Source organism: Zingiber officinale, chromosome 4B (genome assembly GCF_018446385.1).
Source record: "Zingiber officinale cultivar Zhangliang chromosome 4B, Zo_v1.1, whole genome shotgun sequence".
Lineage (NCBI taxonomy): Eukaryota > Viridiplantae > Streptophyta > Magnoliopsida > Zingiberales > Zingiberaceae > Zingiber > Zingiber officinale.
In genome coordinates, this window is record NC_055993.1 from 41,333,431 (window position 1) to 41,351,427 (window position 17,997).

Genomic DNA, 17,997 nt, shown 5'->3' on the forward strand with positions numbered 1-17,997 from the left:
TAATAGCATGTACCTCGACCCGCGACACTTTCCGAGCGGACTTGGCTTCGGTTCAGACCATCTCCACGTAGCATCTTCGTGCGGCTAGCTGGTCTCCCCGCACCTCCCCTACTTGATCCTCCACCGGGAATTTGATCTTCTGGTAGAAGGTAGAGACGACCGCCCAAAACTCGTTGAGAGCCGGTCGTCCCAGGATGATGTTGTATGCAGAAGGAGCATCCACCACGATGAAGGTGGTGGTCCTTGTCCTTCTGAGCGGCTCCTCGCCCAACGAGATAGCTAGTCGGACTTGGCCGACCGGCAAAACTTCGTTCCCCGTGAATCCGTAGAGGGGGGTCGTCATTGGCAATAGTTAAGCTCGGTCAATTTGTAGTTGATCGAAAGCCTTCTTGAATATTATGTTGACCGAGCTGCCTGTGTCAATGAAAATGCGGTGAATAGTATAATTGGCTATTACTGCTCGAATGATCAGGGCGTCATCGTGAGGGACTTCAACTCCTTGGAGGTCCCTGGGTCCGAAACTAATCTCGGGTCCGCTCGCCTACCGCATGGATCGTCAACTACCTTGCGTGTGCCTTTACGGCTGTTGGAATCGGCCGGACCCCGATGAGGTTGATCTCTCGAGATGAGTTGCCTTATTTTCCTCCTCCCGAGCGGAAGGTCGAGGTCGTTCATTTGACGCTCGGTGGTCGGTGATGCTGCTTGGGGGATCGCCTTTCTATCCTTTGCACGGGGCTTCGTTGTCGACGTTGCGATGGTGAAGGTGATCGGCGTAACTCCTGGTGCGGATGAGCGATGGGGGTAGGCTCCGGCGGTCTCGGGTATTGTGAGGCCGGTGAAATGAGTGAAAACATTGGGGTCCATACCTTTGGGCTTGGACCGATCAGCCGGACTTGGACGTGCGAATGTTGGTGAGGACGGGCGGCTGGTCCTCAGTGGTGGTGGTGATGAGTTGCTTCCGCTACTGGTTGGTCGCTCTGGACTTCTTTTCTTCTCGCCGCCTGGGCTTTCTCCACATTGATGTATTCGTTGGCTTTATGCAGCATGTGGTCGTAGTCCCGAGGCGGCTTCCGGATGAGCGATCGGAAGAAGTCACCGTCCATGAGCCCTTGCGTGAACGCGTTCACCATGGTTTCCGAGGTGACCGTTGGAATGTCCATGGCCACCTGGTTGAAGCGCTGAATGTACGATCGGAGCGGCTCCCTCGCTCCTTGCTTGATGGTAAACAGGCTGATGCTTGTCTTCTGGTGGCGCCTGCTGCTTGCAAAATGATGGAGGAACGCCGTTTGAAATTCCTTGAAACTTGTGATGGAGTCGTCCGGCAGTCTTCGGAACTACCGATGCGCCGATCCCGAAAGCGTGGTGAGAAACACTCGGCATTTTACACCATCTGTGTACTGATGTAGAGTGGCGGTGCTGTCGAATTTACCCAGGTGGTCGTCTGGGTCGGTTGTCTCGTTGTACTCCCCGATCGCAGGGGGCACATAATACCTCGGCAGTGGATCGTGAAGAATGACATATGAGAACTGCCGGTTGGTCCGCTTGGTTAGCTTGCGCTACCTCCGAGGGGCGTCTGGAACAGAGCCCGATGAAAAGGTATCGGGGCAGGCGGCGCCCCCATCTGAGTGCCGACCGGCCCCTTGTTTTGCCCCCATATTGAGAGCTGCTCCTGCCTGTCTTCGGGCGGCGCTCGGCCCCTCGAGGCTGATGTCGCCTGCTGCGCTGCCTGCTCAGCCTGAGCTTTCTGTTGCTGCTCCACGATTTTTGCGGCTCGCGCTTGGACGAGTGCTTCGAGCGCTGAGTCGACGGACGCTGGGGACGTGGCACGCTCCGCTGTCTCCGACTAGTGGTGTAGCTCTCCGACGAACCTGCAAAGAAGCTGAGCCGGGAGGGGTTTCTCGGATGTGTGATCCGGTGATAAGGACGGGAGATCCTCGTCGGCGGAGGGTCAGCGGCACGTGGAGGTCAAAGGCCAAGGGATTTAACCAGGAAACCCGCCGACCGGACGAAGCAGGCCGACCGACCAGTCACCACAGGTCGATCGGCCGAGAATCCCCGGACCGAATCAAAGACAACCCGACTAGGGGTCGGGTTTCCGATGCTCGAGGTAAAAAGGCTTCAAGGGTCGAGCGGGATGTCCGTTCGGCCGATACACAAGGCAACACAAGCAGCAGCAGTCTCATCCGAGCGTATGGCCGATGCAAAAGTGATATGCCTGCCGAGCGGCCGATCCGCTCGGCCCTGGAACAGACAGGGAACGCAAGAGGACAAAGGAGACAGGAAATAACATCATCCTCGAGACACCTGCTGCCGACAAGCAGCAGAGTTGGCAGCCGAGCCGTACACAGAATCATACGGTGGAAGCTTCCACCGTCACATCCGGGATATGCTCGGACGATTGCGGAATGACGCCAGAGGTACTTTTCTGACACAGGCTCGTTAATGTATGTTTGAGGAAACGTGCACGTATCGAGAAGCGTGCCCGCGTCCCCCGGGGTCTTATATAAAGACCCCCAGACGTCGACGAAGGTATGCACACATCTATACTGTAGCCTCATTACGCTGCCTCTCTCGTTGCCTGATTTGAGTGTCGGAGGGCCGTCGTCGGGAAACCCCTCCCAACTCGGCTTCTTTGCAGGTTCGTCGGAGAGCTACACCACTAGTCGGAGATAGCAAAACATGTCATATTCCCAGCGTCTGTCGACTGAGCGTTCGGATAGAATCACTTGATATGACATTTTGCTGAGTATGAGACCTCAACGGTAGTCAGTCTTGGTCTCTTCTTTTCTTTGGAAGCTGGGTCCAAGTAACTATGAGCTTTAACAGTACATGAGATGAGATTAGATCTGTCAATAGACTTAGTGAAATTCTACCGGATAAATCCTAGCTTTGAAGCACTGTTGGTCTCCTCTCCTATCAGTGATAAAGGTATGACATAGATGTACTTAGTGCCAAAGAGCATCTATTAATATAATAGCTTATGCCTAAGTACTGGAGAAGAAGTAAGAGCTCTTATCGACTCGTCTTTTTTTTTTTTTTTGGATGAAAGGATAAATATATGCATCATTTCCTTTAGAATATTTAATAATTTTATAAGTTGAAAAAAGATATATATGTTATTATTTTTTAATATATGATATAATTTTGTAAATAAAAAAGATATATATATCATTTTTTTATTTATTATTTTTCGTTTAATTGTATGATGATCAATTTTGATTCTAAACTGTCCGTTAATAGATTATGTTTCTCTTTTTTCTTAAAATTTTAATAAAATAAATAACAAAAACTTTTTTATTATGAAATTTTTTCTTAATTTTACTTTCTACTCTCCCAAATAAATATAACATTCATAGAAGATTCAATATATAACTCTCACTCCTCATTGTAATTATATTATATGCCAAATGAAAATATTAACCTACATAAAATATTATTTAATATATACATATATAAATAATATTTTATATTATTTAGTGTATTCATTATCAATTATATATATATATATATATATATTTTAATTCAAGATATCAATAATTTTCTTTTTATTGATTTTTTTTTTCTTTTTGCAAATCAACACCGTGCATTTATTTTTAGTATTTCACCTGCCGTTTCTCTCCTCGTGTCTTCTCCTGCCGCACTGGCCCTTTCGCTCTTGGCGCTCGAGTTGGACGGATCTCTGCTCTAACTCACACCCTTCGGATCTTAGGCGAGTTCTCCGTTCTCTCGTTGCTTCTCTATTTTCATTTATCTCGCAGGTTCTTGTTCACGATGTTATTAGATCTCGTTTATGCCATTTAAATGTATAGCCGTTTGTCGTTCTCAGTCGTTTAGCTGGGTAAATGTGTGATTCGCCTCTCATACCTTGATAGATCTGCTAAGGTTTTGAATTTCGATATGCCGAAATGGAAATTAGCACTTTCCTATTACTGATCCTGGCATTGGCCTTCTTCTGCCGCTTATTTGGTCTATTAGATTGCTTGCCTGATGTCTATGAGTTGCAGAAAGATTAGATTTTTTCCTTTCTGAGTTTTGTTTCTGTTGTATATATATCTTTGGCTTTATTTTTCTTTTAAGGATTGATAACGTTTCCTTTTCCCATCATTGAGCTGCTTAGGCCTTTTGAGAGATCTGGTTGCCTTTTTGGACGAAGATCTTCCTCCATTGTACTTGGCTCTGTAACTGCTCGGGATTCAATTTCTTTCACAATGGTATGAGATTGAAACTGGTGTTGATTCCTATTATTTCTGATTCAAGTTCGTTATGTCCCTGCAAGTTGAGTTTCATGCTCATTTATCTTGTTTATACAGACTTTTTTTTAGTATAATTTGCAATATAATCAACGTATCCTTGCAATGATTGTCTACTACTGACTGAAGCCCAAACTTTTACATGCGATCATAACAACATCATTGTGAATTTCACATCTAATTATTTAAACATTTGCATTTCGTTGATGACAAACAACATTTATTCATCTGCAGATCAAGAAATCAACCAGTTTGTACTGGATATGATTAACTACTGGGTTTTATTATTGCCAACTACCATACCATATGTATGTAGATGCTGGTACCATTCCACAAAGAAAAAAGAGGAGGGAAAGGAGGAGCCTCAATTATGAGAAACTAGCAAAGAAGAGAAAAGTGGTAGAAGGGGAAAGATAAAGAACAGGAGAAAATTTAAATGGAAGATGAAGAAGCAAAATAAAAAAGAGGCTAAGGAGGGTAAAGGAGGATATGGGCAGAGGTGAAACTAGATAAGATAAATAGGGATACATGGAGAGGACAAAAATAAGACAAATGGAGGAGAAGCTAGAATAAAAGGTTGGGAAATGAGGATGTAGAAGAAGAGAGACTAGAGAAGATGAGAAAGAGCGAAGAGAAGAAGAAAATATAAAAACAAAGGAAATGTAAGAAAGATACAAATGAAGGAAAGATGATGGAGGGAAAAAAATAGAGAAGAAGAGGTGAGGGAGACTGGAAAAAGACAAAGACAAGTGAAAGATAGAATGAAAGAGACCGAGCAATGTAATGCACAGAAAAAGAGAGAATATAAAAAGCAAAGTTAAATGGAAATAATCATTTTAATTGATGCAACAGATATCAAAACCAATGTACCTGGTATTATTTATATGAATATTTATATTCAGATAATCCTCAGAAATGTTAAAATACATATGAATTACTCCTATCCATTAGCTAAATTGAATTCTTATGTGAATGGAAGATTTCAGATTTGTGCATGAAAATATAATAGTGCATGCTGATATAGTTAATATTTATTTATTGTACTTGGATTGAGTTTGAGGTGAGAGATTATATTATCTGGTAATATGTTAAATCTGATTGATATATATGGGTGTAATAATTATCTTTTAGTGAAAATTAATTCAATCTTTTCCCTCAACTTGGTAACTAGGCAAATTCTTGCATAAGGCCAAAGTTTTTTTCCCCTATGATTTCCCTTGGGAGGAGGTCACGAATTTGATGCAGCAACCTCCCCATCTCCTTGTCTCCCTACCCTTTCCTAATACCACCTCCATGCCCCCTTATCAACTCTATAGATCCACTCTCACTGAGGATGACCTCACATAGTGTTAATTGCCACCTAGTTTACTACCCTTTCCTCCCCCCTCAATATTGCCTACTTCATTGCTTTGATCTTCTTCACTTTTCCACGCTACTATTCTCCATCCTCCTTTGATTTCGTCTATAAGGGTTGATCTCCTCCGTATTCATCAACATTCCATCCCTCCACCCTGTTCCTCTTGCTCCTCCATCTTCTCTAGTCAAAGAACCAATGCTAGCAAAGTCCTTTATGGTACCCTCTTTTTTGACTAACTCTCATCACCCATGACTATCTTCAGTGCATTCGCAAATCATATCAATGATTCTTTCACTGCCTTTTTATCATTCTCCTCATCCTTCCCTTTAGCCAAGACGATGATCTTGACTCATCTTAAATCCTTACTGTGCTGCTACTTTTCTATTTTTGTTTTAATTCAATGAAGACAAGGTCAAATACGCTATCTTGCTTGACATAAATAACCTCTCCCCCAACAATGGTGACTTTGTTGACATGAGGCACACTAAAAACACCAATTTCTATGAGCTCTTTGCCATTATATCCTTCCCCTTCTTCCACTTCTTTGCGTAATGTGGCATTCACTTTGCTTCAAATGCACTATCTTCTTTGAACTCCACTATCACTTTGCATTTGACTACTTGCTTCACCAACTTCATCACACAAATATTGTACTTCCTAGTCCTCCCAATGTTGTAGTCGTAGAAATTAAATCACAAGATCTAGAACTGAAGCATCGACAAAATAACTTGAAGTGGCATTTATTTCTCCATACCAACAATCTCAATCTCTCAAGCAATTGGGATGCAACTTAGCTAGACTAGATCATGGGCTTAGTAGGGTCTACATCTAAAAAATGTGAATATTAGATGTTATATAAATATATATAAGAGTAGATTACAAGAAAGATTTAAGATTGAAAAAAAATTGGAAAAACGATATGTGAATAATTTAAAAATGCGGTAGCATTGAGAAAGATTAGGAAGACAATTATGTCTGTTAGAAGGCTCATCAGAATAAAATTTCTAAAGACAAGGGATCCAATTATGCCTTTTATGAGATTCTAAAAAGGAGGTGGTAGTTTTATATAAATGGCATATCACAATGTTCATTAAAGTCTTCCTCTCTGCATTTCTCCTTTTTGTCTCCAATTGACCTACCACTAGATTCTTTATTTTATTTTATTTTTCAAATTTTTTTATCTTCCATTATTCTTTTGATATATTGTGAGTACGATTTAAGAATTTAAGATGAGATTAATTATCACTTGTATCTTCTAAATTCTAACTCTCTCTTCTCTTGGAGCCCGTGTTATTACCTTCCTTTCTTAAAGTAAAATAATCGAAAATACGAGCCCTTTTACATTTCTCTGCTTCCAGTGTAAATTTTGAGAGCATCATCGCAATTTTATCTACAAGAATTTATCACTCTTTGCCAGTTGCAAACACTAAAATTATTGATCCTTGTCTTTTTTCTACTACCCTTTTTCTCCTCACTCATGCACTCTCATCTTTGTTGTTTCCTAATCTCTAAGAATAATGTGAGATTTTACTCAATTTCTCTTTCAAGATTAATCCTTGTCACAATTTTAGATACAAAAGCACTAATTATCTCCTTTTCTTTGAGTTGCAACAATTTCCACAACACTTCATATTTGCAAATTTCAAATTCCTACAATATCTTTAGTTTGAAGGACGATTAAGAAAGAAAAATATTTCAATCTTGGGCATTGCATCATCAATGTTTATATTTCTATCATTTTCATTGTCTTATCATTTTTTTTTCTTTTTTCTTTTTAATTTTTTTTTCTATTTAAAAACAAGCTGAACATAGATCAATATCTATATTCTGTAGTTTGAGGGGGAACAAGCATAGGCAAACTTTGCCCTAGCATTGGGTTAAGACAGGATGCAAGTTAGATAAATAATTATGCATGTTAATGTGGCAGGTGCAAGATTTTCTTTCAAGAGGGGAGGGGTGATAAAATCAACTAATCTGAAAGTTCATGATATGCTCGATTACTTTGTCATTAAATCATCGATTTGAGGAGGTCCAGAGGAAGTAAAAATATTAGATAAATTTGGTAACGTAAAGTATCTCCATTTTAAAACTAGATTTTATTTAAAAAAATGATTGCTTCAGCTTTTCAATTTCCTTTTTGATGGTTTTCCAGTTTTTGATTTTAAAGATCAAAGTGTACCGAACTAAGCTCCATATCCAAGAGAGAGTAAACTGTGGAGTTAGGATGAGTTATTCAGTTGGAAGAAAATTTGGTTTAGGAATTTCCTATCGAATTTGCCTCCAGATTTAAATTTAACTGATTAGTTTGATTTTAATAACTAATTAAAAAATGGAATCAGCTGTGGAGATTTTAGGAGAGGCACTTGCGTTAATGGTTGATAAATTAATCAATGCACAAAAATTCCTGATTTAGGTAGTCTCTGCAAAATTAGGAACCACTGATTTAGCAATAATTACTTTAGGGAATATCCAGTGACTGCCTATTCAAAAATCATTGATGATTATCCACTGCACCCAAAGATTAAGTGGCACAGCTTCCCTGCCAGCACCTCTTTTTGTCCGCCATTGTGCTGTTATGATATATAGTTTAATCTTGCATAGGATATGATGTCATTAGGTATTATGTTAACGTCCTATGTGCATGAGTATAGGGCACTAACAATCAACTTTTATTGATTAATAATATGCTTGTCGTTTATCATACCATTCCTAATAAAAATAATATAGATTCCAATTGCACTTTTTAGAGTATTACTAGAAAAGTGCATGATATTGTGTGTGTGTTTAAGTGATTTCTTGTGTATTTGAACTATTTTTATGATTGAATCTGAAAAGGCTTCTTTTTTCTATAGAATTTTCTTTTATTACTTTGTAGGACATCTTTGTCATAACCTCATCAGTGTGTACAACAACAATAAGTCATGAATCTTAACTATTTGGGTTCAGCTACATCGATGTTACCCCACTATTTATTCATCATGTTATAAACAATGAATACATGACTGCATCCAGAAATTTTTAAGAGAACATACACAAACAATGATCAGTTTAAATGACAAGGATACCAGGATTAGAAGTAGCATGATTTTGTTCAAGTTTAGATGCAGAGTTGTCTATGATGTTGCAAACTTAATTTTGATATAATATTATATCCTGTAGATGAAAGTAGTTAACTTATCCTAAAGATGAAAGCCCTTAACTTTTGATATGTTATGGGTCAGGTTGTCCTTGCTGCTTCCATCATGACTAAGACAGGAAAAGGTAAGTTTTGTTAGTTTGGCAATTCCAATTCTTCTATTATTCTAATAATGAATCTCAAAAGTACTGGTTGGTTTAGATCATAGAGCTTGGCCAAATGGTTGTTAGTAACTTATGCTTCTCAAAATTTCTTTTATGGCGACTGAAGTTTCTTTTCCTAAACCAAAGTTTTAAGGTAGTTTTACGTACATTTTCAACTCTATTTAGTTTTAGTAATATGAAATCTTTTATTTAGTACCCAAATGTATACTACATTTCATATTTAGTACTGCGTTCTCATGGTATGATTCCTTGTTAGCAAATTAGTTAATACCACATTTATCTCCTAGATTGGGTTTAAAATTTTGGAACTTAAGGTTCTCTATCCTATGAGGGAAGGAGACAACTAGGGAAAAAGAAGAGTGGGAACAAATTCTGTAAGAAAAGATATGAGAAAGATTGAGAAATATTTCTCTAGCTTTGATTTTGTTGGAGGGAAGGAAAAAGTAGGGGGTAATGTAGAGAAGGAAATAAATTAACATAAAAAGACAATAATTAAGAAGGGAAGTTTTGACGCAACGTTAAAGCGACTACTATGTGATTTGGAGGTCACAGGTTCAGAAATAGCTTCTTATAAAGTAGGGTGCCTACAATAGACCCTTTTTCCGGGGACTCCACATTGTGCACCGGATTGCCTTTTTTTTTTTTTTTGTAAAAGATAATAATTGAAAAAAATAAATTGAAGATACTTTTAGATCGACACTTCAACAATAAACTGAAACAATTAAAGAACATTTAAGAATAAGGTGGCTGCAATAAATTAAAGATTCATTTTTCATTTCATAATTAATATTATTGTTTTGGTAATACATTGGGAATTAATATAATCCCGATTAAAATTATTATATTTCCTTATTTAGAATATTTATTTCCGTAGAGTCAAGGTTATACAAGGAGTATAGAGTCCTCTTCTTGATTAATAGAATTCCCACTTTTCTTCTTTGTGTGAGAGTTTACGCCTCTGGGTGAGGATCATGTTTTGTTTGTTCGCTGTGCTACATTAATTGGTATCAAAGCCGAAGCCTAGATCTGATTCTATATTTCCTTCTTTGACCGCCTTTGACCATCCTCTAACTTTGGCCATTTCTTTTACATCGTTGACAAACTCTGCTCCTCAAGCTATATTTGCCTCCACAACTTTCCACACGCCTACTAGACATCATTGATTTGCTTCACCTTAAAAAAAATGCTTTATATATATATATATATATATATATCCTACTAAGTGGATCAACTATATGAATCCTCCTATACCATTGGGCTCCCCTACTATATCCTCATCTATATATAAATAAATTTGATCCTGATTTATCATTGCTAACCAAGTCATTACTAACCAAGTCTTCTTTGCTCTCCCCTATTCCTTAATTAATGTGCATATTTGTCATGGTCTTACACTGCCTAATTGAGATATTTATTGGTTGCTTAAGTACATATCCGTACTATCTTAAATGCGACTCTTAGAATTTTACCTTAATAGGCACAACTCCAACTTTCTCTCTAATATTCTCATTCCTTATTTTCTTTGTCCTCATATGTCTGCACATCCATCTCATCATCCTCATTTTTGTGACCCTTATCTTTTGTTCATGTACTTGACATTCAAAATTGCTACTGTAGCTATATATATAAACTTCACACCCCTTGGCGCACTATCGGAAGATATCCCGTGGACTTCGTTATGCAAGTTTTTTTTAGCAAATACTCCAAGATAATACCATTATTCTCACTTAAAAATTACTTAGTTAAATTTAACAGGTTTAGGCTCATTTCAATTCCAATTGCAATCATCCACATACGACTTGAATAAACAAGAGAATCAACTCATCAACTAGTCAGACTTAAACATTGACCTATAATAGCTCAAATTACTAATAACTCACTTATTTAAGCTTATAAAGCTCACCATATGAGTCTAAACTAGGGTTTTATAATAGAGTACACAACTATTGCAAGTCGATACACAACTTGATGCAAGTAATGCAAAGCTTGACATAAGTGATATATAGCTGGGTATGAGTTTTATAATTATAATACAAAATTTAGAGAACTGATAAGCAAGATCATTATAGAATTAGATTCTTGTAATTATACCTAAATTGATTACCTATAAACTTGCACTATACTAGTTAGGAAATTGTTATTAGCATGGATTAAAATATCGTGCCGAGCCGGTCGAAATGGGAGAAACATTTCATTCATCGACATCAGCACAACTTGACACTAGGCCCCACGACACCCGCATAGGCGTCGCGCGACCCTGTTATCGCCGTGGAATGCTCGTGTAAACCCCATAACCACACCATAGGGGTCGCGTGACCCACGCTCTCGTGCCTAAGTGATCCCCGCGATCGCCTAGAGGGGTTGCACGACTCTTGTGACCATGCCAGACCTTCACGGCCGTACTGAAAGGGTGGCGCTGGGTCGCGCAAGGAGAGGGGCGGGGTGAGTGTTTTTTTTTTAAATTTAAACTGAGAACTTACGTTGATTATCTCAATCAACTCCTAACTATGATAGGGATAATCTAAAGATGCTTAATTAAACCCTTATAAAAGTAACTAATTATATATATATATATTAATTCTAAAAATATATAATAATTTTTTAATTTATTTATCTCCATATTTTTTCTTTTTTTTTTTAAAATATTTTTTTAATTATTATATTTTATATTTTAAAAATACAGCGGAGGAGTCACGCTACGCCTACTCCTTCGAAACGCGTGAGCGAGCTAGGTGGTTTTAATTAAAATTTAGATTGATTATCTTAATCAACTCCTAACTATGATATGAATAATCTAAAAAGAGTTAATTAAACCCTAATAAAATTATTTAATTAACAATATATATTTTATTTATTTTAATTTTAAAAATTAATAAATTATTTATTTACCTCTATATTTTTTATTTTTTATATATTAATTTTAAAATATCTATGTTACATATTTTATTTTTGGTTAATATATTTTATATTTAAAAAATACCGAAACCATATCGGCACGGTACAATACGATACTGAAACCTTAACGCTCCGGTCATAGATCGAAACTTTGATATGGCTTGAGATTTTAAATCGTGGTTATTAGTACCCTGAATGGTTGAGGGGGAGATAGCTAGAATCCCAAGTAGTGTGTACCATAATTTTGATGTTTGGTAAAATAAGTTTACGTTCAACCTTGCTGTGTTTCTAATATGTGTGTTCGAGTATGTAGGGATTTAGAAGAACACACATATAACATATAACTGATAACTTAGAATTTGTGGAGTACGATGAAGGGTGGTATGCGACACTCGAGAGATCGAAAATGACAAGGAGTATCAGAGATAGCTAGACTTGGAGCAAAAGATGCAAATAAACAAGAAGGATGACAGGGTAAGAGAACCGACGAGCTCAGTGCATCCGATGTATGAGGAGCTTGGTGGAAGAGTCTACTAGTAGAGTGAGAAGAACGCATGGGGAGTGAGCCGGAAGGATTCGGTTCATTCGAGGGACAAGAAGCTGAGTGGAAGTTGTGTAAGATAAGCTAATGAGTTGAGTGAATTACACTCGGGATGAGGGTAGAGACTTAACTTAGGCGGACTTGGGCGTAGTCAATTTGAGTCAGGGTTTCGGGTGACTTGAAACTCGGGCAACCGAATTTGATCTTGGCGGCCCTATGTATTGTACACTATGAGATCCTAGCAATTCAGATGGAAGGACCTCTAGGAGACTCCAAGCACACTTGAAGCACAGGACCGAGTCAGACAGTTAAAGATCCGGATTGATCGAGTTTTCGAGTGATCGGAGATGGTTCGGCGATCGGAAGGGAGCCAAGTTTGCTAAATCGGATGAGGGCAACCTATTTGTGGATGAGGTCAAGGTGCTAACAAAGCAAGGTCTAGGGACCGAAAGAGCTTCTGGATGACCGAAGTAGTGCCACGTCATCAGTCAACCATTGGCGACTAGAGTCTATAAAGGGTGGCATGAGGCTTGAAGGCAAAACACCACACACTGCACTGAAGAGATGTGTTTGATTTCCATACTATTAAACCTTTGCTCTTTATATGTGTACTCATTTTGTGTATAAGAGGTTTCTCCGCCTCGAACAAATTACCGAAGAGGAGAAAGCTAATGAATGACACCGTGCATAGATTTTGGAGTGAACCAAGTAAAATAGCGTGTCCCTTCTGCGTGCATGTTTTATATTATTTCTAATATTCATCTTTGCTAAGCAAATAGCAAGTGAAAGAATATATTTTATTGTAGGTATGCTATTCCTCCCCTCCCCCTCTAGCGATCCTGAGTGCCCGCTACGCTATCAATTGGAATTAAAAACAGGGATGTAATTCCATATTTCCAAATTGTAATTAAGAACATGGATGAAACTTGCACTAAGTTATACCATCACAATGTAAAAAATTAAATATTTCAGTACTCTAGGAAATTGAAGAGGTCACATTACTAAGCTCCAAAGCAAAAAGCAACATAATTTCATTAGCAACCATTACAAACTTAATTTAGTATGGCCTTTCATTTTAAATATGAAGTCACTTCAGTTTTGGAACCTTTACAGTCTAGTCTAAGACTACATATGGCAAGCTGGGTGAGGTTCGCAAACATCAAAGTTACTATAATGTTGTAATGATGAAAGTTTAATTTTCTAAATATATAGAAGCAAATTATGGTGAAATAACTCTCTTTTTTATTATAAAAGAGTCGAGTGTGATTGGTGAGAGAGTCAAGATATCATGTCTATAGGATTCTTAAAAGTGTGAACTCATCCAAAATATTGATCTATGTGGTTAGACTATTACCGCATTGTATAAAGTATTGATACAATATGATATCATTTTCTTGGATCAAACTAATGCAGAAATTGAGCAGTACTTTTTATTATAATCCTTGTTTATGTATGAAACTGGTTGGATGGATCATTGAGACCAACATCCAATATCTTAAATGTATGTAGATTCAAGGTTTAAAATCTTAAACCATACCAATATTTTTGTCTTTGGCCAGAAGGATACAATTTTAGTATTGTGCTGGAATGTTGATGAGTGGTGTAAGTGGTGCAATGAAGGAGGGAGTAAAGAAATGAAGAAAAAAAGAAGAAAAGACTTATATAAGAGTTCAATTATCATTCCATTATGGTGCTTTCAATATTTTCTCAAAAGATATAGTTCATGATTTAAAATCTCATACCATGTCGACAACACGGTTGAAATATATCATTATAATAAAATTACTGAAACTTGATATTATTTGGCACAGATAATGAGTCCTATATCGCTAAAATGTCAATGAGCATTGTGCCATGCTGACATTTGACATCCCTTGATATGTTACAACAGAGGTCTATATATACACACACACACATATACATACATACGGAATTGCTCTGCTGCGAACTCTATGTCGCGCGACGCTGCGAGCGCCCTGGGTTGAATCCAGGCGCCTGGAGTCAATCTAGGTGCCTGAATTGACTCAAAATGTGTTTTTTTAAAAATTTTTTTTTGTTTTGTTTTGGGTATATTATATGTATTTAGGGATCAAAATTTTAGAATTTAGGAGTTGGGTTATAATAGGTTTGAGTCAATAAGATTTTCCCTCAAGACATCAGACTTCTCTCTTGGATTATAGTGTTCAAAATAAAAATTTTTGGATATTCACGGCATATATTATATGTATTTAGGGTTCAAGATTTTAGGATTTAGGGGTTGAGTTATAATGAGTTTAAGCTAATAAGATTTTTCCTCTAGGGTTCAAACTTCTCTTTTAAGTTATAGTGTTCAAGATTAAAAATTTTAGATGCTCACGGTATAGTGTTCATTTTTAGGAAATGTTGATTAAAAAACAAAAAAAAAACAGTAAATGAATCTAGGCGCTTGGACCTCGCACAAGCACACAGTGTAGCAGAGTCGGACTACACACACACACACGAAAATGTTAGCTTGCACATCTTGTGTGGGCGACGCGTGTGGTGCCTCTCACGTGAGGAGGTGCCTCCGATATATACAGTTGTGTTATGCTGCGTCTGCGACTCCTTGGTCGAGGCGCTTGGAATTAATCCATGCGCCTCGATTTTTTTTTTTTGATTTTTTAAAAATAAAAAAATTCTTAAATTGTAAACCCTAAACATCCAAAATACATATATTATACCCCGTGAGCACCTAAATTTTTTTAGTTTAAACTTTTTTTTAGCTTGAACAATATAACCCAACCTCTAAACCCTAAAGGTAAAATTTAATTGGCTTAACCCTGGAGCTAAAAAAAATAAAAAAAATGATATTAGGCACCTTAAATATATATCCCGTAAGCATCTAATTTTTTTTTAGTTTAAAATTTTTTTTAGCTTGAACACTATAACCCAACACCTAAACCTTAAAGATAAAATCTAATTGGTTTGACCTAGGAACTTAAAAAAAATAAATTAAAAAAAGGTATTGTATGAATCGAGGTGCCTTGGTGCAATGGTAAAATTATTGCCATGTGACCAAAAGGTTACGGATTCGAATCTTGGAAACAACCTTTTGCAAAAAGCAGGTAAGGCTACGTACAATAGATCCTTTCCCGATACCCCGCATGGCGGGAGCTTCGTGCACTGGGCTGCCTTTTTTTTATTTTTTTTATGAATCGAGGTGCCTGGATTCAATCTAGGCGCCTCGATCACTGTGGCGGACGAAGTTTGCAGCACTTTTATATATATATATATATATATAAACTTGTGTCCATATAAGATAATGTTATGACTTTACAATTACAAATGAAACACAAAATCCGAACTTAAATATATAGCTCCGCAACCTATTGACACCATACATTAGAATGTCAACATGACATCAAAACAATATTGTTCCTGTCAAAGACCTTTGAATCTTCGTATAGTTTCAACATTGTGCTATGCTAAAACTAGAACTGCTTTATCATGCATTGAAGCATGCCGAGATGAATTTTGATGTTCTTTATTTCTTTAATTCCCTTTTCCCTTAGTTTATGTTCTTACAAAAATGTCTTCAATTGAATTAGTTTCAACATGAAATGATATTTATCAACACGATCAACACTATGCATTAGAAATAATGCATGCTGATCAATATCGAATTTCAGTAATTTATAGGAGCTATTTGTTTTGATCATGCCCCAATACAATATAAGATTTCAAAGCATGTGTAGATTCAAGGATAGGAATTGCTTCACTTGTGGGCTTAATTAGCTCAATAAGAGTAGAGTTTACTTTCAACTTATTTAATGAGATAACTCTGACTAGTCTTGTAACGAAATGTTATTGTAACTTTCTGAAATATCACTTTGAAGATGTCAAGACATGCTAAACTCCTCAACTCTTGTCCAGTTTTAATTTCAGTTATCAATTTTCTTCTAATTCTAACTTTCTCGGCTGTTTGAGTTTATTACAAGTCAAAATTGGGTGGAAATTAGCAATGAAATTGTGGTTCTTTAATTTCTATTAGCATAACTTATTGAGATTTTCCCTTGGATGTATATCTGCATTCCTCCATTTCCATCTTCAATTTTTGTTCTGTTAAGGAACAGAAATAGACACCCACTTGAAATTTTGACTTATAATATGTTGAAATGTAATAAATGTCCTTTCAACCATTCATTGGTTGCACCTTCATGCACTGGCCCTATTTTCTTCCATTATTTCCATTTTCCTTTGGTGTTCTAGTATGTTTCAGACTTGTTTCACTATGACCTGATTCAAAGAAGAACATTATCTAACCATTTTTCTTTTCTTTCTTGGTTGCAGTGTTAGTTTCTAGGCAGTTTGTGGACATGTCTCGAATAAGGATAGAGGGACTACTTGCTGCTTTCCCTAAGTTGGTGGGAACTGGAAAGCAGCACACGTTTGTGGAGACTGAGAATGTCCGGTATGTGTACCAACCAATAGAAGCACTTTATCTTCTACTGGTTACAAATAAACAAAGTAATATTCTTGAAGATTTGGACACACTAAGACTCTTGTCAAAACTTGTATCCTTTTTAGTCTGTATTACTTGACACTCTTTTTCTTGACTTGTAGTGGAACTAGATTGTTTCAAATTTTTTCCATGCCTAAAGTATTGTGAAGTATGTTTCCTTAATTGGAGTATAGGTTCCTGAATATTCACCCTCGTTGGATGAAGAGGGTGTTTGTAAGATGGCTTTTGAGTTGATTTTTGCTTTTGATGAAGCCATTTCACTAGGTAACAAAGAAAATTTGACTGTTTCACAAGTTAAACAATACTGCGAAATGGAGAGCCATGAAGAAAAATTGCATAAGTTGGTCATGCAAAGCAAAATCAATGAGACTAAGGATATCATGAAACGGAAAGCAAGTGAGATCGACAAAAGCAAGGTACATGTTGAATCTTTTCTTCTTTATCAAATCAACTAATTTTCTTGTATATGAGTTACATTGAAAAAATGATTATCTAGTAGCTTAATGAATGTAAGAACATGCCATCCTTACACACTTCAGAATAATTACTTTTTTTATTAACGGTATTTCATTGACAATAAACATGATTGGTTGACATACCTTTGAATACTTGTCTTTTGTAATAATAGCCTTTGCGCTTTTTTGTGCTCACGAGTGATTATCCTTGTGAATGTGGTTACCCATGTGGTTTGTTCTATGGTGTCTATATATGTTGTGAGACAGTTCTGTCTAAATTCAATATGTTTTCAGCCTTGTAGGAAGCAACACTGTAATTTAAGTTTTGTTTGATAGAAGAACTGTGTGAGGAACTTCGGAATCATTAGCATATTGCATTCAGTTTTTTTAAAATTTGAACTGACCATGGTTTTGTAAATATTTTCTAGATGAGTAGTTCTTTTTATGATTTACTTTTATCTAATGCCAACTCCGCTGACTATTTTTTTCAAGAGCTAATTTCATACATTTTTTAGATTTTTACTCATCAAGTAATTGACCTATCATGACTTTCATACACTGTTTTGGAAAGGCATTTAATTTTGTTTTATCATGCATGTGCCATGATACTGTGCATTAAATACTTTGCCATCCAGAGCCTAATGCAATTATCATCATGCATCTCTGCAATTTTCACCTCTCCTAATATTGTATAAAAGTGTTTTCCCAAATATCGTCCT

The 17,997-nt window shown here is 37.1% G+C and overlaps 1 protein-coding gene across 2 annotated transcripts in view; it reads left to right on the plus strand.

The window, feature by feature from the left end:
- The first annotated feature begins 3,581 nt into the window (after positions 1 to 3,581).
- LOC121974993 (coatomer subunit delta-1-like) overlaps positions 3,582 to 17,997 on the plus strand; it is a 34,310-nt gene continuing 19,894 nt past the window's right edge. Inside the window, exons 1-5 of one of the 2 annotated variants that reach the window (XM_042526321.1) lie at positions 3,582 to 3,709; positions 4,118 to 4,211; positions 8,829 to 8,868; positions 16,652 to 16,875; positions 16,997 to 17,239. In XM_042526321.1, coding sequence (XP_042382255.1) covers positions 4,209 to 4,211; positions 8,829 to 8,868; positions 16,652 to 16,875; positions 16,997 to 17,239 — 510 coding nt within the window. In that variant the 5' untranslated portion in view covers positions 3,582 to 3,709; positions 4,118 to 4,208. Of the gene's footprint in view, positions 3,710 to 4,117; positions 4,212 to 7,584; positions 7,670 to 8,828; positions 8,869 to 16,651; positions 16,876 to 16,996; positions 17,240 to 17,997 lie in introns of those variants that run through there. The other variant, XM_042526322.1, reaches the window with a different exon arrangement.